At 44.8% G+C, this 22,571-nt stretch overlaps 1 protein-coding gene across 1 annotated transcript in view; it reads right to left on the reverse strand.

Moving 5' to 3' along the window:
• The window catches only part of PELI2 (pellino E3 ubiquitin protein ligase family member 2), an 82,635-nt gene that overhangs the window by 46,404 nt on the left and 13,660 nt on the right, over positions 1-22,571 (reverse strand). Inside the window, exon 2 of the mRNA XM_082218761.1 lies at positions 9-138. Within this exon, the coding sequence (XP_082074887.1) occupies positions 9-138 (130 nt within the window). The remainder of the gene's footprint in view (positions 1-8; positions 139-22,571) is intronic.

The raw sequence follows: 22,571 nt of genomic DNA on the forward strand, positions 1-22,571 counted from the left end.
GTGCTTACCTTAGATGCTTGAGGTGTTGAAATCACATGAACTGTGCTGGGTTTGACGCCGTTTGCTTTGGGTCTCTTATAGAGAGCAAACCTGCTTTTCCTACGCCCCCTATCACCATTAGGGAGGGAGCCATTGTACCTAGGAAGACAAATGCAAAAGTTATTTGAGAGACTGCTTTACGTGTAGTGGGAAAGGAAGCTGAAAATCATAAAGACGGCAGTGAGAGATGCATGGTCTAAGTCAGGCTTCCTCAACCTTGGCCCTCCAGATGTTTTGAGACTACAAGTCCCATCATCCCTCACCACTGGTCCTCTTAGCTGGACTGTGGACCACCAGTTGTATGCATGCAAACTTCATTCAGATGACTAGTGGTATGTGTCAGAGCTGCCCGAGGTCCCAGCTCACAAAGGACCAACGCCGGTTCGTTGTTATATACAAAAGTCTTTATTGAAGTTCAGTTCTGCTTTCACAGCCGCAGCGCGCAGCTCTACGTCCGAAACTCTAGACCGCTGCTGCTTTGGGAGTCCCCGCTGGCCCCTTGTTTCTGGTGCGTCCCCCCTGGGACCCCCCTTGCCCTGACCATCGGCGCCTCCTTCTGGGAATCTTCCGATCCGCTGGAGAAGCTCATGGAATCTCTCGGGTCACTGTCATACTCCCCTACGCTGCCCTCAGATTCTTCCCCTTCGCTCTCCATTTCCTTCCTCCCCTGTGCCTCTGTTCCTGAGCCCCTGACAGTATGTTTGTGGGTTTGTGGCTAAGGTATGGGAGATGGCATATCCAGAGTACAGTGGTGCCTCGCAAGACGAAATTAATTCGTTCCGCGAGTTTTTTCGTCTAGCGAATTTTTTGTCTTGCGAAGCACGGTGTCGGAAAAGTTTTGGAAAAGCTTCAAAAATCACCAAAAAAGGCTACCACACCGCGTTCTATGAGTTGCTCCTCGAAGTCAAGTCGCAACTGTATTAACGGTGTTAAGAAAAAGGAAACAAACTTGCAAAAAACGCAAGACGTTTTCGTCTTGCGAAGCAAGCCCATAGGGAAATTCGTCTTGCGAAGCAGCTGAAAAACCGCAAGACCCTTTCGTCTAGCGAGTTTTTCGTCTTGCGAGGCATTCGTCTTGCAGGGCGCCACTGTATTAACTATTTATATAGATTTTAAATTGTATTTTTGTTGCTTCTTTTGTTGTATTACAATCTGAATTCTATAAATTTGAAATGGTAATACATGAGAAATAAAACCAGTAATAAAAATGCAATTAAAAACTATACAGGACCCAGCAAAGTGCATTACATTTGCTACAGCAGGCAGAAAAATCATTACGTGGTCCACCAAGAGCTTCAGCAATGTTCAATGGCCCATGAAGAACAAGCCTGGGAACCACTGGTCTGCTTCTATGGAAATGGAAGTACTCCTTCCATTTTCAAGCCATTTGTTAAGCTGGCTGGCATTCATGACCGTACAGACTACTGTTCACTAAGCTTGTTGCTATTCTAAGTACAAGATTTTGCTTAATTCAAGTACTGTGTCTAGTTAAAACAGAGCAGAAGTTGCAGGAGACAGCTAATGCTTGCCAACAAAAGGCTTCAAAATTGCTCAGCCAGCCATACCAATATGAAAGCTCATGACATGCTGATTTAGCCATACCTGTTTAGCTAATCAAAAGCTCATCATGGAATAATGTTTCCAAAATCTCCCACAGGCACTCATCTGTCTGACACCAGCTCAGATATAGCCCAAGAATAACCCAATTTCAAGAGAAATATGACTTTGCTGCTTTGTGCTGAGAACTCCACGCTATAAATTACTTAGAACCAACACTTTGCAGTGGAGTTTTTAAAACCACACATTCCCTTAGTTCTTGAATAACGTTCAGTTTTTATTATGGATTTTAAGCACAGGAGCTTATTTCAATGAGCACAAAACCTTCTTCTTCTTCTTCTTATACTTATTATTATCATTTGAATTTATATACTGCCCTATACCCGGAGGTCTCAGGGCAGTTCACAGAACAAAATCAAAATATAAAACCACAAAATATATAATCAAAATAAAGACAACAACCCAATAACCCCAATAAGATCATTTCCATTAGTGGCAGCTGCATTCAAGTTCCCTAAAACAACAAAGTGAAACCTTAGCTATGTAATGATAGAATCCTAGCATTCAGTCCCGAAAGGAGTAATTACCAGTGGAAATTCTACATTCATATTTATACACACACCATGTCCCAGCAACAAAACACAAATTGAGCCACTCATTGGAATAAATGGGGCTGCTGAAGCTGGCACATATTACCCACATGTAAACCATCCTGCCCATCAACAGTCTGCTAGTTTAGCCCTGTTTATTATTATATTTGCACAATTTCATCACTCTTTACTATAGGAAGAGCGTAGACAATTATGTCGCTTTCACTCCCCTTCACTCATCCTACAACACAGTTCTTCCAAAAAATAAACCCTGTCAAAACACAATGATGCTAAATGTAAACACTACAGTGGTGCCCCGCAAGACGAATGCCTCGCAAGACGAAAAACTCGCTAGACGAAAGGATTTTTCGGTTTTGCGTTGCTTCGCTAGACGAATTTCCCTATGGACTTGCTTTGCAAGACGAAAACGCCTTGCGCTTTTTTCTTAAAGCCTCTTGAAGAGGCGCAGTTGCGACGGACCGTGCTTCGCAAGACGAAAAACATCGCAAGACGAAAAGACTCACGGAACGAATTATTTTCGTCTTGCGAGGCACCACTGTATTTATGAATTAGCCCTTGCTGTGTCATATTAAAATAAAAAGTAACCCCAAGTTTATCCTCAACTCATCGCCTTGCACACAAACAAACTGTGTTTACACACAGTAAGATGTTCAATGCTTCTCCTTTTTGTCTTTCACTCTGCAGCAGTTATTCAGGGAGTGTAGATAAAAAGCTCCACTGCATCAGGCACCACGGAAAAATTATGAAGAGAAACAAGATGATGCATTTAGCACTTAAAGGGCCTTCACAGTATTTCCATAAAAGAAGCAAGTTAAACTGAAGAGGCATGATGCCTCTGACCATGAGGGTACAACACTGCTAAAATGGCTAGTAGTTACTGACAGCCTTGTGCACTGTGATTTTGTCTAAACCTCTTTTAAAGTCACCCAGGTTGGTAGTCATTACTGCCTCCTGTGGGAGGGAGTTCCATAGCCCATAGTTCATGTGCTGAATGAAGAAGTACCATATTTTTCTATGTATAAGACTAGGTTTTTTTCCTAAAAAAGAATGTCAAAAATTAGGGAGCGTCTTATATTCTGGGCCACCTCCCCCCATTTTCTTAAATCTGAGTCCCCCAAAATAGGGGGTGTCTTATACATGGGGGCATCTTATACATGGAAAAATAAGGTACTTCATTTTATCTATCTTGAATCCTCCAACATTTGAACAACTGATTCACAGCCATATTTCATTGCTGCAAATTCCCACTTTATCCATTTCTTTGTGTGTGTGTGTGTGTGTGTGTGTGTGTGTATCCTGCTTTATCGTAAAAGTCAAAGTGGCTAACAAAGCATTTGTTTTTAATCATCAGATAGACCAAGAGACACACAGTGGAAGAATGTAAAATAAATAGTTCTTCAAAGAGGAACTCTTTCCCCACCAAAGGCGTAGTAACTGTAGCCAACTGGACGATGACCAAAGGGTGACTAATACTAAAACATGGACTAGTACAGAGAAATGTAAGTGGAAATATACAAAGAAAGAATGAAAATGTTGCCCCCTGAGGTAATTATCAGACAGCAGTTTCCTACAAGGATTCTGCAGTGACAGTCAAAACAAAATTGGATGGTGGGTGTCAGGGAACTGACATCAGAGGAAAGGGAGGTGGTAGGGCTCCCAGAGACTGGGAGAGAGTCAGCAGCTAAAGCAGGGACAAGGAGGGGGAGCGAGGGGTCTCTGGAGGAGGATCTCAGTAATGCTGAGAGAGACGCAGCAGCCCAGGCAGGAAACAGCAGGGGAGAGAAAGGGGTGAGAGACACTTCCAGCGAAAATAGCGGGGAGGTGTCAGGAGCAACTGCAGGGAGACCCATGCTTCGCCGGAAGCTGCCACGTCGTGAGTCCAGGAGACGCGTTTCCGTTAAGGAACTTCTTTGCTGGAAGCGCTTCCGCAGGCAGCCACTGTCAGACTCTACTAGTGACTAGAGCAGACATGTCTGAGGAGCTCTGTCACACACAGAGGTTTGTGGGGCCGCACAAACTCTGAAGGGGCACAATTTTAAGCACAAGCAGCTAATCATCCCCTGACAGCAGTCTGACAGTCTCTGTACGCTGCCTGTGCAGGAGAAAGCATCATGAGCCACCCAGCCGGAGCCGGAGGAGCAGGGGGTGGAGCTGGTCCAAGCTTGGAAGAAAGGTATCAAGCTCTGGAGGTCCAACTTGCGCTGCAGACGGCGAGGCTCGAGGAGAGAAGGGCTCAGGATGCTGACAAAAAGGGGAGAACCACTCAGTTCCCCAGAAAGGTACCAGGATTGGTGCAGAAGTTTGGGGGGGACCCCAAGGATTACCATGCCTTTAGGACTGAGATGCAATATGCCCTGAATGTGCAGTTTGATGAGTTCCCTGATGAGGAATCGCGAGTTGCTTTCGTAATTGGGCATCTTGAGAAGGGGGCGCGGGACTGGGTTCGACCCCTGATGGCAACGCACAACGATATCCTAAAGGACACTATGAAATTCTTTCGTGCAATGGATATCATGTTTTCCAGCGATATTGAGGAAGGGGCGGTACGCAGACAGCTAATGGCTTGCAAGCAGGGAAGCAGATCTGTCCGTGAGTACTGGACTGAATTTACCATGCTGATTCACAGATTGGGGTGGGATTTATCGGCAGCACCCATTCAGATGCTATTTGAAGAAGGTCTTTCTTCAGCTGTGAAAGACGAGCTGGCCAGGAGCCCCAGGGCGGTGTCTATGGATCAGCTGACCAAATCTGCGCTGACCATTGGAGCGCGCCAGGAGGCAAGAGCCTTGGAGAGGCGGGAAGGGAGAGGGGAACGTTGGAAGGAGTTACGCATTCCAGACATTCCTGAGCCAGCTTTCCCGCCGGCAGAGCCGATGGAAATCGGAACAGCCCGCGCGCGCGCAGTTTCAAAGCCCAGTGAGGGGGCGAAGAAGGAGGGAAAGGGAGCCCGGAAATGCTATCTCTGCCAGCAGCCAGGCCACTTTGCCAGAGTCTGCCCCCAGAGGAAGGAATGGCAAGGGATGGTGGGAGCAGTTGAGGGGGAAGAGCAGGGAGAAACGGAGCAGGTAAAAGCCAACGCCTGGTTGCCAACGTCACGGCACTGCAGCCAGGCCAAAGAGCAGTGAAAGTGCCCGTGCCAGAAGCTCCTCGACCTGCTCTAGTGATTGAAGTGTCGCTAGAGCTGCAAAATGGACACCCCCTAAAAATAAAGGCGCTGTTGGACTCAGGCAGCTCCTGCAATTTTATGAGCAAGGAGTTTGCTGCTGAACATCAGATACAGACTATCCCTTTAAGCAACCCCCTGCAGGTGACCACGATCGATGGCAGGGAACTGTTGGGAGGAGGAGTTAGCTTGCAGACCGTCCCAATGATAATGAGGGTGGCAAGGCACACAGAACTGATAGCGTTTAATGTGGCCACCTTGGGAGGCGCTCCCATTATTTTGGGAATGAGCTGGCTAGCCTTACATGATCCGCTGGTGGGCTGGCATCAAAGAGTGGTTTCCTTCGGTTCAGCACATTGCTTAGAACACTGCAGGGGGGAAAAGGGGTCAGCAGGGGCCCAAGCCACCCTAGCAGGGACTGAAATAATGGGGAAGGGGAAGGTGCCACCACAGTATGCTGATCTCAGCGACGTGTTCAGCGAGAAGGAAGCTGACCAACTACCCCCGCATAGGCCCTTTGATTGCCAGATCAATTTACTCCCTGGAGCACAGCTTCCTGTAGGCAAGTTGTATGCCATGTCAGACAGGGAAATGCAGGAGTTGCGAGCGTTCATTGACAAGAACCTGAAGAGAGGCTTCATCAGAGAGTCCAAGGCAGCGGGGGGTAGCCCAGTGTTTTTTGTGGATAAAAAAAACACGGACAAGCCGAGGCTGGTATGTGACTTTCGGCGCCTAAATGCAGTGACAGAGCCGGCGGCTTTTCCTATGCCCAGGATTGATGATATTTTGACCAGGGTGCGAAAAGGAAAGATTTTTACAAAGCTGGACCTAAGGGGGGCGTACAACCTGATACGTATAAGGAAAGGGGATGAATGGAAGACCACCATGTTCACCCCTTTGGGGGCATTTGAATACCTCGTTATGCCTTTTGGATTACAAACAGGCTCCGCGTGTTTTCAAGCCTTCATGAACCACGTACTGGGGCCTTTGCTCTACAAGAATTGCATGGCCTTCTTAGATGACGTGTTGGTGTATTCGGAGAATGAGGAGCAACATGTGAGAGACGTCAGAGAAGTGTTGAGCAGGCTGCAAGCCAACAGACTGTGGGTGAAACTGGAGAAGTGTCAGTTTCATACCAAGGAGGTGGAATTCCTGGGGTACCGCTTGTCAGACAAGGGGTTGGCCATGGACCCCGGCAAGGTTCAAGCGGTGCTGGAATGGAAAACACCCAAGACCAAGAAGGATGTGCAGAGGTTCCTAGGGTTTGGAAACTTTTATCGTAAGTTCATCCGAAACTTCGCCCACCTGACGGCGCCCATCACGGACTGTCTCAGCAGTAAAAAGAAGTTTGTTTGGACGGGGGAGGCGGAGCGAGCGTTTGAGGAACTGAAAAGGGCCTTCGCCTCGGATGAACAACTTCTACATGTGGATTTACAAAAAAAGCTGAGGGTCGAAACAGACGCTTCTGACAGAGCCATAGGGGCGGTGCTTCTTCTGCAGCCGGGGAAGGAGGGGTCAGAGTGGCGACCGTGTGCCTTCTTTTCGCGAAAGCTGAACAAATCTGAGAGGAACTACACGGTGTACGACCGGGAACTTCTTGCGATTCATGAGGCCTTCCGGAGATGGAGGCACCTGCTAATTGGTGCACAACAGAAGGTGCAAGTGTGCACGGACCATAAGAATCTAGAGTATTGGAGAACTGCGCGAGTGCTCAACCAACGGCAGTTGAGATGGGCCCAGGAGTTCTCCAAATTTAACTTTGAGATTTGTTACGTACCAGGCCCGGAGAACGTTAGGGCGGACGCTCTCTCACGCAAACCTGAATATTTGGAGGGAGAGGGTGCACCCGAAGAGACCCATGTCATTCCCGAGGACCGCTGGGTGTGTGGGGCGGCATTGGTGGGGCAAAGGGAACTGGTAGAGGGAACGGTGCAGGATGAATACACCCAGGACAAACTCAGGGGTCTCAGGAGGGAGGGAGACAAACCCGGGGGTTTTGAGGAGAGAGATGGGGCGTTGTACTACAAGGGAGCGTTATACATACCTGAAGGGGAATTGAGGGAAAAGGTACTCAAGCAACTGCACGATAGCCCCACAGCAGGGCATTTTGGGCAACACAAAACCATGTGGCTGGTTACCAGGGAATTCTGGTGGCCCAAGGTCAGGGAAGATGTGCGGGAATATGTGAGAGGGTGTGACCGATGCCAACGAGCCAAGGGGGAGAGGCGGGCACCGGCAGGTTTATTAGAACCACTACCCACGCCGGAAAGGCCATGGGAGGCAGTGGCAATAGATTTCATGACTGATCTGCCCAGGTCCAAAGGGAAAACAGCCATCATGGTTGTGGTAGACCTGTTAACCAAGATGGCCCACTTTATAGCCTGCTCACATGCGGTCACAGCGGAAGAAACCGCTAAATTGTTTGTGGAAAATGTGTTTAGGCTGCATGGCGCCCCCTTGAGGGTGGTTTCTGACCGAGGGAAACAATTTACTTCCAGGTTCTGGAGGAAGCTCATGAGCTTATTGCATGTAGAGGTGAATTTCTCTACTGCCCGTCATCCAGAAACCAACGGGCAGGCGGAAAGAGCTAATGGTGTCCTCCAGCAATATTTGAGGTGTTATGTGAATGACAGAGAGAATGATTGGGTGGAGAAGCTGGCGTTGGCAGAATTTGCCTACAACAATGCAGAGAACGTGTCCACGGGGATGAGCCCTTTTTTGGCTAATCACGGGTGTCATCCCCGAGCCTTCCCAGGGGGGGAAGGGGAGAACTGGAGCGTTCCAGCCGCAGAACAGTTCGTTGAAGAAATGGAAGCGATCCATCGCCAGCTCCAACTTAATTTAAACAGGGCGAAGGAGGAATATAAGAGGCAGGCAGACAAAACCAGAAGGGAAGGGGAAAGCATTAGGGTGGGGGACCAGGTGTGGCTGTCCACCCAAGGGTTACCATTTAAAGGAGGTTGTAAGAAGTTAAGACCCAAAAGACTGGGCCCATTTGAAGTCACGCAACAGGTCAACCCAGTGGCTTTCAGACTCCGGTTACCGAACCACATGAAGTTGCACCCAGTGTTCCACAGGTCGTTGCTGTCACCGTATATAGGGGACAGAGAGGGGAGGGTCAATAGGGGACCAGCTATGGAGGAAAAAGAACACAGCTACCATGTAGCGGAGATTCTCGATTCCAGGTGGAAGGGAGAGCAAGTAGAGTATTTGGTAATGTGGGAAGGGGAGCCGGAGTCGGAAAACACCTGGGTCAGGGCAGAGGATGTAGATGACGAGGTTTTGATTGAAACTTTTCATCAGAGATTCCCTCGAAAACCCCAGCCAGTGGCGAGGTTCCGGAGGGAATACTTCGCCACCACCGACGAAGAAGAAGAGTTGGAGGGGTTCTCTGATTCCGAGGTGGAGGAGGATTCAGCGAGTCGGAACGAAGACCGATGGAGGGAAATGTTCGAGACGTCTGAAGATGAAGAGGATTCTTTTCGGGGTTTCAGCTCCTCACCGCCCAGAGGAGAGAGTAGGGGCGGGGGAGAAGGGGGCCCTGGAGGGGAGGTGGATGTCAGGGAACTGACATCAGAGGAAAGGGAGGTGGTAGGGCTCCCAGAGACTGGGAGAGAGTCAGCAGCTAAAGCAGGGACAAGGAGGGGGAGCGAGGGGTCTCTGGAGGAGGATCTCAGTAATGCTGAGAGAGACGCAGCAGCCCAGGCAGGAAACAGCAGGGGAGAGAAAGGGGTGAGAGACACTTCCAGCGAAAATAGCGGGGAGGTGTCAGGAGCAACTGCAGGGAGACCCATGCTTCGCCGGAAGCTGCCACGTCGTGAGTCCAGGAGACGCGTTTCCGTTAAGGAACTTCTTTGCTGGAAGCGCTTCCGCAGGCAGCCACTGTCAGACTCTACTAGTGACTAGAGCAGACATGTCTGAGGAGCTCTGTCACACACAGAGGTTTGTGGGGCCGCACAAACTCTGAAGGGGCACAATTTTAAGCACAAGCAGCTAATCATCCCCTGACAGTGGGCTAATTGGGGCACAAAGCCCAGGCTGAGAATGTTCCCAAATAAGGAACTACGTAGGCACAGAATCAGTATGTATGACCACACCAAAACCATGAAGTAGAACAGAGAATAACCCATACCACAGAGCAGCAAAACAGATTTGACGCTAATACCTTCTTAAATAGCCATGGTTCTGACTGTGACATTCAGACTTAAGGCCAGACTGTTTTTACAGTGTGGATGTGCTCCTTCCCAAGAGATTCTTCCCACACCGCTCTGGTAATATGTGGATGGGGTCAACTGAATCATCACTTCCCATTCAAATATTGATGGACTGGGAGGAGACAATATTCAGGGTAGAAGAGAACTATAGGACTGGTCCTAGTCATGTATTTCCAAGATCTACAAGACACCACAGCAGCATGAGAAAAAAGGCAACGAGATATGGGCTCAAACTATGAAAGTTTTCCACTTGCTTTCCACATACAGTGGTACCTCGGGTTAAGTACTTAATCCGTTCCTGAAGTCTGTTCTTAACCTGAAACTGTTCTTAACTTGAAGCACCACTTTAGCCAATGGGGCCTCCTGCTGCCGCTGCGCCACCGGAGCACGATTTCTGTTCTTATCCTGAAGCAATGTTCTTAACCTGAAGCACTATTTCTGGGTTAGCAGCGTCTGTAACCTGAAGCGTATGTAACATGAAGCGTATGTAACCCGAGGTACCACTGTACTTTGATGTTGGCCTAGCTCTGATTCCCTAAAACAACAGAGGACTCAGAATTATACTTAGGCAAAGCAAGTTCCATCTCCTTGGCCCCAACTCCCTTGCCTCAGAAGACCTGCTGTTTGGCAATTGCCAGGAAGGAAGGACTGCTTCCATTATCAGCTGAGTGATATCCTGCAATTTAAGACAATCTGGTGGGAGCTGCTGCCTGGTATGACCAGGAAAGGACAATGAAGGCAGGAAATGCTGCAGGAAGAATCTTAATCCTATAGGGAAAACTTGTAATTTCTGTTACTACACTACAAAATTTAGGAACCTGTGGCCCTCCAGATGTTGCTGGACTTTAATTCCATCAGCCCTGACCATAAGGCTGGATACGATGTCGTTTGGTCTAACAACATCCAGAGGGTCGCAGTTTTCCCATCTCTGCTGTGCTAGATTTTCACATGATTTTACTTTGAGAACATTTCGTAAGCTGCTATGAGAGTGCCTCTCGAGGCTACAAAGCAGATTAGTATTCTAAATAAAATATCACTTAACTGAGCTATCAAAAACCACTTTGCAAGTAATGCCATTGCTGACGACATTTCACATTCAAAACCAGAAAGGTATGAAACAACAACTCCAGGCATCAAGTAGTTAGATAATGCCTTGAGTTGTGAAAAATCATATGAAATCATTTGAATAATTTTTGATTAAAGTAGTTATAGACGGGAAGTCTACCAAAAAAAACCAACAACACCACATCAACAAACCAGCAGCCCCTGCAAAATATGCAGGCAGGCTTCAGCTTGCAAAAAAAAAAAAGTCAATCTGATATTTCAACTCAACCCAAAACTGAAGCTTCTGAAAATTCCACATACTTATTAGGACAACATTCTGTAAACTCTGTATTCAGCCCCACATTATAGGTAAATACAGATGTAGGTGAAATACACAAAAGATCCCATAACTAACATTTTAAGCCTACCTTTTTGCTATACCTGTTCTGCAGAAAAGTTAGCACAACCAATCTTTTATATATAGTAGTAATTCTTAATCTGAGCACACTTTTTTTGCAGTAACTGTAGCAATGAAACCACCCCATTTTGAATTCTTCTTGCTCCCTAAAGCCCAAGTATTCTCAATTCTACTTAGAGTCTTTATTGACATTGATGTCTTCTTTTTATCAGTACAAGATACAGATTTTTTTATTTAAAAAGTTGCCTGGAAGGCCTGCAGCTGCTAGCAAGCTTTAACATTTGGTCCTTTGTGGAATGGTTTTAAAAAATAGCAGTACAACAAAACACCCTACTGCTGGCTTTCATATGTCATTAATGTTGGAATGACATCTATCTAGCTTATAATTTAAAGAACTACTAAAAGCGTTTAAGCGTTCAATTATGCAAGGCTTTTAAAATTCACAACCATTTGAGGCTATGCCCAGTTATTTATAGCAAGGGATACTCTGTTCACCATTTCAAAAGATCAAACTCTAGTTTGAAGGACACTGACAAACTGGAACGTGTCCAGAGGAGGGCAACCAAAATGGTCAAAGGCCTGGAAACGATGCCTTATGAGGAACGGCTAAGGGAGCTGGGCATGTTTAGCCTGGAGAAGAGGAGGTTAAGGGGTGATATGATAGCCATGTTCAAATATATAAAAGGATGTCACATAGAGGAGGGAGAAAGGTTGTTTTCTGCTGCTCCAGAGAAGCGGACACGGAGCAATGGATCCAAACTACAAGAAAGAAGATTCCACCTAAACCTTAGGAAGAACTTCCTGACAGTAAGAGCTGTTCAACAGTGGAATTTGCTGCCAAGGAGTGTGGTGGAGTCTCCTACTTTGGAGGTCTTTAAGCAGAGGCTTGACAACCATGTGTCAGGAGTGCTCTGATGGTGTTTCCTGCTTGGCAGGGGGTTGGACTCGATGGCCCTTGTGGTCTATTCCAACTCTAGGATTCTATGATTCTATGCAGCAAATCAGTAATGGAAGGCCATAACATTGTTGTATTGTGTCCATCATTGGTCCCTATATATAAAGATCTATGGCAGCCCAACAGGTTTGGGTGAAACTGTTGTTCTGAGTGAGGTTTAAGCATATGAATAATGTGTCCACACATTCTTAGAAGAGGAACATTAGTATCTTCTGACCCTTTTCTAAACCACCTCCCGATGTGCACACATCACTCTGTAGAAACTTAGGCATGTTCTATTTGCACTGCAGACAGACTTAAATGCATCTGATCAATTACTTTATTGCTATGTGTTCTGTTAAAAGTTGGATTTATAAAATCCCGCTTTTTAAATTTGCCCACACTACTATGAAAACTCCTGAGAGGTTTTTAATCACCCCCTGTAGTAATGGGAAATGCCAGTTTATTTATTATAGCTTTTTAAAAAATATTATTCTGTCTATAGATTCATATCAGCGAAATTATGATTGGAGAAAGGAGGTTTTTCACCTGTATGTGATGTTCTTTAAAGGGTCATCTGTGCAGTCCCACAGATAGGGATACTGATCATATGCTGACTGTCTTTTGCAACCTACCTAGCACTCAAGCTGAGGAGCTAGCACTCAGGCTTCTTCCCTCAAGATGAAACTTTTCCTCCTCAAGAGGTAGGAAAAACATCTTTCTGCTGCATTCCTTCATGACCACCACAGGAATACCCCTTGTAAACATGGGAGACGCTAGCAACAGAGAGTGGGTTTGGAGGTCTTTAAGCAGAGGCTTGAGATATGGGAGGTCTTTAAGCAGAGGCTTGGGGCATGGGAGACGCTAGCAACAGAGAGTGGGTTTGGAGGTCTTTAAGCAGAGGCTTGACAACCATATGTCAGGAGTGCTCTGATGGTGTTTCCTGCTTGGCAGGGGATTGGACTCGATGGCCCTTGTGGTCTATTCCAACTCTATGATTCTATGAGTACAACAAAGACTCCTCATAGGACATCTGTTAAAGACAAGCAAACTGCATTTTCTTCATCAACATCTTTTTGAGAGGCAACATAATACAGGTTGGCAACCCTGCAGTGGAAGCCTTAAACAGGAAAACATACTGCTGAGTTTGGCTCTATCACTGACTATATCTGCTGCTTTCATGTCCAAAGTGTAGCATTTTACAAGGGGTGGCAGGATGGATCAGGTAGCTGAGTTGCTTAGTTGTGGAATAAATATGCCATTGCAAGTAAGGGACAAGAGAGGAAGCCATGCCTCTAAATAACCTTTGACAATACAGTGGTACCTCTGGTTGTGAACGGGATCCGTTCCAGAGGCCCGTTTGCAACATGAAAAGCCCGCAACCTGAAGCGCCGTATCTGTGCAGATGTGCGGTGTGATTTGGCGCTTGTGCGCATGTGCGAAGCGCAATTTAGCGCTACTGCGCATGCGCAAGCAGCAAAACGTGGAAGTAACCATTTTCGGTACTTCCAGGTCGCCGCGGGACGCAACCTGAAAAAACGTAACATGAAGCAAACGTAACGTGAGGTATGACTGTACATGAGAGATTCTGCCTTGCCCACTCATAATACAACAGCATCGAGAGCTCATTACCCACTTCTGGCTGGTGCACAAACTATAACCATTACTGAGCAGCAACAGACTTCTCATGGTCATTCATATATTGGTATCCTCATGATCAGACAACTGTAATGATCTGTATGTGGAGGTACCCTTGCACCTGGCTTAGGAGCTGCAGCAAGTAGAAAATGCAGCTGCTAGACACCCCCAGTTTTACACATTTTACACTGGTGTTGAAAGATTGGCACTGGCTGCATATTAGCTAACAAGTTCAAGGTTTTGTGACTGACAGGATACTCAGGAGCGCAAGAAGCTAACTTATACTAAGTTAGACCACTAGGTATATCTAGCTGAGTATTGTCTACACTGACCAGCAGCAGCTCTCCAGGGTTTCAGGCAGAGGCTGTCTCCCAGTCCTACCTGGAGATGCTGGGGAATGAACCAGGGGCCTTCTGCAGGCAAAGCAAATGCTCTGCCAATGAGCTGTGTCTAGGAAATAAATTCATTTCAGAAATTAACACAGCAGGGTTCTAAAAGCATTTCCATAGTCTGAAAAGGGACTATGAATGCACACATCTCTAAAATAAGGCAGATAATTACTGTAGGAAAACACCCTTCACCGTGACTCTATGCACTGTAGAGAAAAAGAGCAGGGAAGAGGGGATTTAAGACCATTTAACTGAACTACTTTGGCAAGGCTCTGCTCCCACCACAGGAAGCTGTAATCTGAAGAGCTGGTGCTTCCCATCGTGGTTAATTATAAAAGGAAAAGAGACTGTGCAAAAGGCAACTGATAACTGTGGTAAACAATGGAGGCTATTTGTGGAATAAAAAGTAAAAGTCTTGACCACTCCACATCAACAAGGAACTCCAGAGTCTCAGCAACATCCTTCATAAGCATTCACATTTTAAAAACAAAATGATCTGGAACGCAGGCTTTGGAGACAAGGCAGTGCACCACTGGCCCATGCAACTGCAGGATGTTGGCATACACACGTGTGGGAAACAGATCTCCAATAAAACTCAAGTTCCCTTCACCCCCTTCGCACGCGGGTGCTGTTCGCCCGGTGGCCTGAATTGTGCCATTGCATTTTTCAGCATTGATAGTGGAAGTACGTGCAGAAGACCTAAGTACAAGAAGCTGTCCTAAGTATCTTCACAGAACTCTGAACTTCACTCACTTCTGCATAGTGACAGTACTGCCCTGTCACTATTTCATCACTTAACCCAGAAAGTGCACCCAGTCCAGACAGGGCAACTGGCATGTGCATCAGATTCTTCCCATGAAAATCAAGCAGCCACCAGAAAGAACCATGATCACAAATGGTAACATTCTATGTTTAATTCAAACCCTGGTGTTATGGACTGGGTGGGGGAAATGGGAGGCTTTCAGTATCATAAGCAAACAAATTCTCAGCAGCTTTCGATACCATTGACCATGTTCTAGTTGGGGGTCACATGCCCTATGACAGAGAGGGTCTGTAGTTTAGGGTTCCTCCTGGATTAATAATAATAATAATAATAATAATAATAATAATAATTTATTTATACCCTGCCCATCTGGCTGGGTTTCCCCAGCCACTCTGGGCGGCTTCCAACAAAAGATTAAAATACATGAATCCACTGCTTTTACCTGAGGCACAGACAGCCTGGGGGACACAAAGTACATTCCATCAGTTTAGGCTGATGACCCAACTACAACACTATCTGGGTAAGGATTTCTGACAGCAGTAATCTGTGTTATGGTAACGTAATGACTGGATTACTGCAGGGTGCTTTACGTGAGGCTGCCTTTGAAGACTCTCCAGAAACTGCAGCTAGTACAGAATGCAACCACCCAACTGCCGAGTCTCTAGGCAAGCCAAATATAACACTGACCCTGCCACAGCTGCACTGGATGCATGCCTATTTTCAAGTCCAGTCCAAAGTGATGGTTTTGACCTATAAAACCTTGTAAAGCTCAGTATTCCAAAATGCATCTCCTGATATAAACCTATGAAGCCCTTTAAGTCTTCAGCCGAGGGAAGTGTGGAAGATGGCAAAAGAGGGAGAGGGCCTTTTCAGTTGTAGCTCCCCTCTTGCGCACCATAATTAACATCCTTCGGGTATCAGGTAAAATACAGTGGTACCTCGTGTTACGTACTTACTCCATTCTGGAGGTCTGTTCGTAACAGGAAACCGCTCGTAACATTCTGTAATGGCGCCTCTGGCTGCTGCCGTGCCATCGGAGAGCGACTTCCGCTCGCATCCCGGGGCAAAGGTCACAACAAGGGGCATCTATTTCCAGGTTAGCGGAGCGCATAACCCGCAGCATTCGTAAGGGGGATGGGACGTATCACGAGGTACCACTGTTTTCTCTCTTCCCCCAGGCGTTTGAAATATTATGATGATTTAGCTATTTACTGATCATATGTTTTTGCTTCTGCTTTATTAGCTATTGTATGTTTTATATGGTATCGTATTGTTCTTTTTCTTTGTTTTACATTCCTCTAATTGTGCAAGTGACTTGGAGATTCTGTATGCAGTAAGCGACTTCTAAATTGAATAAATAAACTACTTTGTAAACTGCTTTGAGGGTTGTTGTTGTTTACAATCAAGGAGTGCATAACTTCTGTGAAATAAATAAATGCCAACAACGGCAAACAACAACTTAGTAAATAGAAGGCAGCTCCATTCAGAGGAATTATTGAACCAACAAGCAAGCTCATGTCCTGCCTTAATTTGGAATCATTACACAATGGTGGCCCCTTTGATGAGGATGATCACCATTCCTACTAAACCACGACTGCCCATGACTGTGTTTATCTAGTTTATGCTGTTTTTAAAAATAATTTTAAAAATAACAATAGGAGAGGGGTTGGAACTAGAACCCACCTTTCCTAGTTGCTAAGGCACAATTCAAGCTGTGGTTTTAACTTGAAGGCCTAAGAAACTTGAAGCCTGAACAGTCAGTCATCTGTTCCTTCATCATTATCTCTGCTTAGGGAAATCCAACACCACAAGGGCGGGCGAGCAAGTTGGTAAACATCAGAGTCCAGGCATGTGAATGTTACAGGTATAAACCGTGGAAAAAGACGCCCAGCTTCTAGTGTCTTGTCACACGCAGGTCTCTTTGCTCAGAGTCAGACACAGATCTTTTACTGCCTCATATTACATTTTCCCATAGCTTCAAATACGGGGTATCATTCACTAGACTATACTGAGTCTTCAGAAGGTAAGATGAGAAACAGTCCTGATTATAATCTCTCACTTTATGAGTGCAACCTACAAATGGTGCATACCAAAAAAAGGAGCACTCAAGGCTCCCCGCCCCAACTCTAAACCGTTTCCCCCCAAAGCTTAGTTGAACCTGAACCTCAGCCTGATTACCTTCCGGGCAATACAGTATCTTGTGGTGTGCATTTAACTGCCAGGAATGTTTACATCATGATTTGCATTTGCACTTCCTCCTCCACCACCAATATTTACTGTATTTACATATCTTAGAGAAATTGGAAAACAATGAAAAGATCTTCATAATAAGCACCTGTGGAAATAAAAAGGCTGCATGAAGTGTCTTTAAACTCCGTGCCTGCTCCCAAGGAAGCCATCGGTTTCCCTATCTGACTGCTCTGCTGTAGCCACAAACTAATCTGAGCACTCAGGAGACTACATTTTAGGCAACTCGTTGAAAACAAAAACCTTGAAGCCTGACAGTATGATATGGTTGGAAACACCAGCCCACCTTGCTCAGTTTTATCTGATGCCATTCTCAAGCTAACTGCTTCCATTAATTACAATATTCTATCTCAGTCGGGAAGTAAAGGTAGCGTGCACAGCTGAACCCTTATTAGCAGGAACTGTAGATTAGGGAAGGATGGGTTTCCCACCCTGTTTTATTTCTAAGTATTAATTCTAATTAATGCAGTATTAATTGTAAGAGCAATTAAGTAAATGAAGTATTGGTGCAACTGTAAATAGAAGCAGCAACTTCATTTTGCATACCAGATGGAATACACACAACAGATAATCACCAATCACTGATGCTATATAACCTCAAAACATCCTCCATTCATATCAGAGTGGGCTTGAAAGTCCTTGGAGACTTAACTGCCACAGGGTCTGCTGCCTATAGATTTGCTGAGGTGAAGAAACTTGTTATCCATGTGAAAGTGTGTCCAACACTAAAACTTAAGTTCTGGGTTGCTGTAGGACAGCATTTTAAACAGGTCAGGCACCAGTCACATTTTACAACTGGCAACCGGCCTTTTGGAAGGATGTGGAGATGTCCGGGTGCAAGGTTTGATACCTAATTTCTCCACCTGGCTCCACGTGTGCCTTTTCATGTTGAGCAAACATTCCGTTTTGGCGCCCAAAACCCAGGTTCCAGGTACCCTGTGGCCAAACAGCTTTCCTATCCCAATTTTCTCACACTGCTATAGGGCAGATCTAACACATAATTCATTATTTTTGCCCTTTTATAAGCTTTTACGCAAAGGAAGAAGGAATGCCACACTCAAGTGATGCATTACTTACTTTCTCCTTTGGATATGTATATATTCATTGCTGCTACTGCTTCACAACTCTTCTCGTGCTGCAGAGAGGGCTGTCTACTTTGTCTCCCACCATGAACAAAGCATTTTTATCCAGTCAATTTTTTTTGGGGGGGGGGAGCTTTATTCATTTAAATCAGCATTCTGAAATCTCAAGGACGGGATGAGGAAATGTGAGAGGGAATAGATGGCTTCCTAACTGCTTATTGTGATGGACAATCTGCACTCTCTTCAGCCCCAAACAGGAAGAACAGTTTCCCACTCCAGCTACATCTGACAAAAAACTGTAGGACAGTCCAAAATGCAGGAAGGGTGCAAAAATGAAGTGGCTGAGTAATAAGGTGAAATAAGAATTTGCAAGAATGGTTTGATTATAAATGAAAATATGAAGTAATATTATATGAGGACATATAATTAAGGGTAAGATAAGAGGGTATGAATTTGCTGAATAAATTTTTAAATGGAATACAAAGAGGGAGGTGAGGGGAAGTCAGGAAAATAAATAAAAGAATGGTAGAAATTGAAGGGAGGGATTTTTATTTGTATTTTTCTTTTTTCTTTTTTTGTTCCTGTTTTTATGTGGAATTTTTGGTTTTGGTGTTTTTCTGTTTTTATTGCTTGTTGTTATGTTTTTTTTGTTTTTTGTAACCTTTTTTCTTGTTAAAATTTAATAAAAATATTATTTTAAAAAAAACAAAAACAAAATGCAGGAAGGGTGCTTCCACAGCAAGCTCACCATTGAAAGAATATCTGGGTGTATCCCTGAAGGACATATAATACATAATGAAACACAACTTTTAAAAAGTAGAAGCAAGTTTTTAAAATTAGAAGATTAAGTGTAAGTTAATTTATATATTCAGAAGGTTCCAGGAAGGTACTTTCAGGAGACTGCAGAAAGAGGACAATCTTCTTGAGTATAAAGTAATTTAGTTTAATGAGCAAAAGCTATTACTTGTTGTAAACAAAATACAGTCACACTTGGGGGGGGGGTCTTCAGGATGGAAAAACTGAATATTCCAGTAACACACCAGAGCTAAAATAGCTTCAGAAAAGTTGGAGATTCTTTACTATGGTAAACAATATTTCAAGTTCAACTGGGCGCTGTTAACACGAGCTACCCACGTTGGTTCTTTGCATTAAAAATGAAAACCATACAATGTGTCCAATGGAAAGATAAATCATCTATGTTTTTCATCTAGCCTAGAGAAGAGAGGACAAAGACGTCTGCGAAGCTCTCCACTCCAAGTCACATAAAACAGGCAGTAGAGAGGAACCCAAGATGGCTCAGAACACCCGGGCTCATTTCCCCAGGATATGCACAACTCAGCCACCCAACGCAACTCTCTTAAGGCCACCTGCCACTTCTCAACACAGACTTGCAAAACATTTGATGTTTTCTAAAGGGCACCCATGACGACATGTGAAGGTAAGTCCAACAAGTCCTAGGCCTAGCTAGATGGCATTTGGGATGCCTTAATCTGTCTCACTACATCCCCTCTCCTGATAAGCCTATTGTAAACCAGACTAAGTTCCAAACCATTCTCTCACTGGGAATCACAGTCCAGGTTCTGACCCATAATTTTTGTGGGGGGGGGGAGCTCGGTTTATGCATGCAGAAGGTCCTAGGTTCAAACCTCAATATCACCAATTAAAAAGCATCAGTTAACAAACAATCTAATCCAATAGAAAGTAGTTTCCTATGGCACTGACCACAATATTATCAAGCTGTATGTGACACACCTGGAATTTTGCCACTGTCATCTCCTAGCCATCTGCAGTTGCTCCATATCTATTACATGGTCAACCATTTCTACCTTCCCCAACTCTAGACCGACGCACTGATTTACTCAGCCAATCTCCACAAAGGCACTTCATGTATTTACCCCTCACTAGGCCAATGAACTCCACCCCGTCTTTTTCAGTAGCTCAGAAAGGGGCATGAAAGAGCAGGTAGCAAGCATTCTGAGCACCAGGAAGCCTCAATAGCCATAGCCCAAAGCAAGGTGCTAAAGACCGTCAACCTGAAATCAGCCTGCAATCCATGTTCTGCCCACCCACATTTTGAATGAGTTGTTTCTCAATGTAAGCAGTTTTCCTCCCACAAGCCTTTCTGGGGCTTTGAAAAACAAGCACGATTACATATTCATTGTGTTTAATGAACAAGCCTTGAGGCCCTTTTTCTTCTGTATTCAAGAACAAGGTTCCTTCAACTGCCTTTCCGCCACCACCCTCTTAGAAGTACTGTAAAACTGGTGCACTATCTGGTGCTACAAGCACCACATCATCTGTGTAATCCCAAAAGACCTCCACAAATTTGATCACTGAGAGCGATAGCCTCTGGCCAGGATGCCGAGCAAATTCCTTGCCCTCAATTCCCCATGAAACGAAGAGAATATGGGCAGAGGAATCTCATGCCACACTGGGCATGCAGAAAATGCAGAAGATTATGTCAGCTCAAAACTTCAGCACATTGTGAAAGGTGGGCAAGGGATCTCCCCAGCTTTGGAAAGGCAGAAGCAGCAAAACAGACAATAGATTGCCAAGAATATACAAGAGAGTTTATGGTTGCAGCTTTCTATGCTTTTAAAAGACAAAAATTCAGCAAGTGAAACTTTTTCCATATTGTATCTCCAGAAATCTTCAGCTGTTGTATTTCTCCTTTTCAAAAAGAATAGAAGTCTGTCTGGAAAAGAAGCTTCTCATCCCTATTTAGGGTGCTTTCAAGTTGCTTTCAACAATATGGCTCTCATTCCTGAGGGTATCCGAAAAGATGACTGTGCACCGCAGAAGCATTAATGGACTAGGACACAGCCATTCTTTGCTCCAAGGAATATTGCATCACACACTCTTACAGATTAGAAAGCAGTGATAACTTTTCTTATGAGGGCTTGCAAAAAAATTCCCCTTTGAACTTTGAGAAGAAAAAAATCCACAGCTACTGGGTTCAAAAAAATTCCATCACATGACATGCTTCTTAGACTTAACAGTAATCTCTTAGACCAACCATGCCCAAAGGTTTACTAAGTCCACAAACACAATTTTGCCTTTGTTTTGGGCTTTGCTGGTAGTTTCAAACTCTGCCCTTGGAAATAAACCCTCTCTCACCCTCTGTATGGCATGAGACAAAAAAAAGATGCAGCACATGTTCCATGTTTCTGTGTAAGCACAAAATGGTGACTACAGAACTGGTAGAAATGTAATGTATTTAATATCTCAGTTTTCTTTTTAAGAAGTATTTTAGCCCTTATGGTTACAAATATATGTTTAAAACTTGTGCAGGCAACATGACTATGACTGCAAAAAACAACACACCTATGAAAACACCACTATTAAAGAGACACAAAAATAAGAGACCCTGAAAACAAATATAATGCAAAGCAAAACTAGGCCCCTAAAACCTCCATCTATATGTTACACAAAAGATCCAGAATTTGATCTACCAACTTCTTTTTAGTGAAATGCAGTAATGGGGTTGCCAATTTGATTACACATTGTGCTGGGTGAAAGGTGTTCAATACTTCCCCCTTTCTAACATGGTTCTCAGAGTCAAAGGTCACACACCTCAGCTACTGTTCTGCCCCAAGGAACAAGGACAAGCATCCACACAGCCACTCTCTGTGAAGGAGGACACCTGACACCACACAGATCCCGATATTTGAGACCTCATTTCCTTACAGTTTTTAAACTGGTGAGAAACAGCAGGAGCCCCCTCAAAGCAAGGAGAGAGAGACTCCTGCTGTTTCTTAATGTCAACCAAACACAACAAGTGCCTAGTAAGCTAAGCCAACATTTGTGGACATCTTAAAAAATATAACAGTATTTACCCCCGCAAGACAAATGACAGCATGAGGATGATTTTGATTGGGGTCAAAAAATGAGCAGAAAGGGATGGAAACTCCCTCTTCCAGCACCCTAGTTCTTACCAAACATGGTTTTTTTTATTTTAAAAACAAGCATCAGATAATCAGCATGGTTGTTTTGTGTATTATTCTTTATTTCTTATTTATAGTTTTTATCTTACTGGAAAAGGAATCAGTCTCAAATACTCTGAAAGGGGTTCAGGACAACCCAGTCAGATGGGTGGCATAAATAATAAGTGTGTTGTTGTTGTTGTTGTTGTTGTTGTCTGGCCCTCATTCAGACCACCACTAAGTGCGGGCACATTGGCCCAGGGCTTGCATGGCTTCTCTCAATTCAGCTATTCCAGAGAAATAGAGCTCAGTATCATCAGCACTCTAGCGACACATCTCTCTGAATCTCATAATGGCCACTCCCACCAATTTCATGTAGATTGGTGCCACTATAAAACCATGGCTAGGCTATGTTCAGGTGAAGAATAAATGGAAGCAGAGTGTAGCAAAAAAGGCCACCCACCGAAGCATTAATACACATAACAAACACCCTAAACAAACAAACAAACAAACAAACAAACAGAACATGTTAATGGGCTTTCACACTAG

Source organism: Podarcis vaucheri, assembly GCF_965113315.1.
Source record: "Podarcis vaucheri genome assembly, chromosome: 1".
Taxonomy (NCBI): domain Eukaryota; kingdom Metazoa; phylum Chordata; class Lepidosauria; order Squamata; family Lacertidae; genus Podarcis; species Podarcis vaucheri.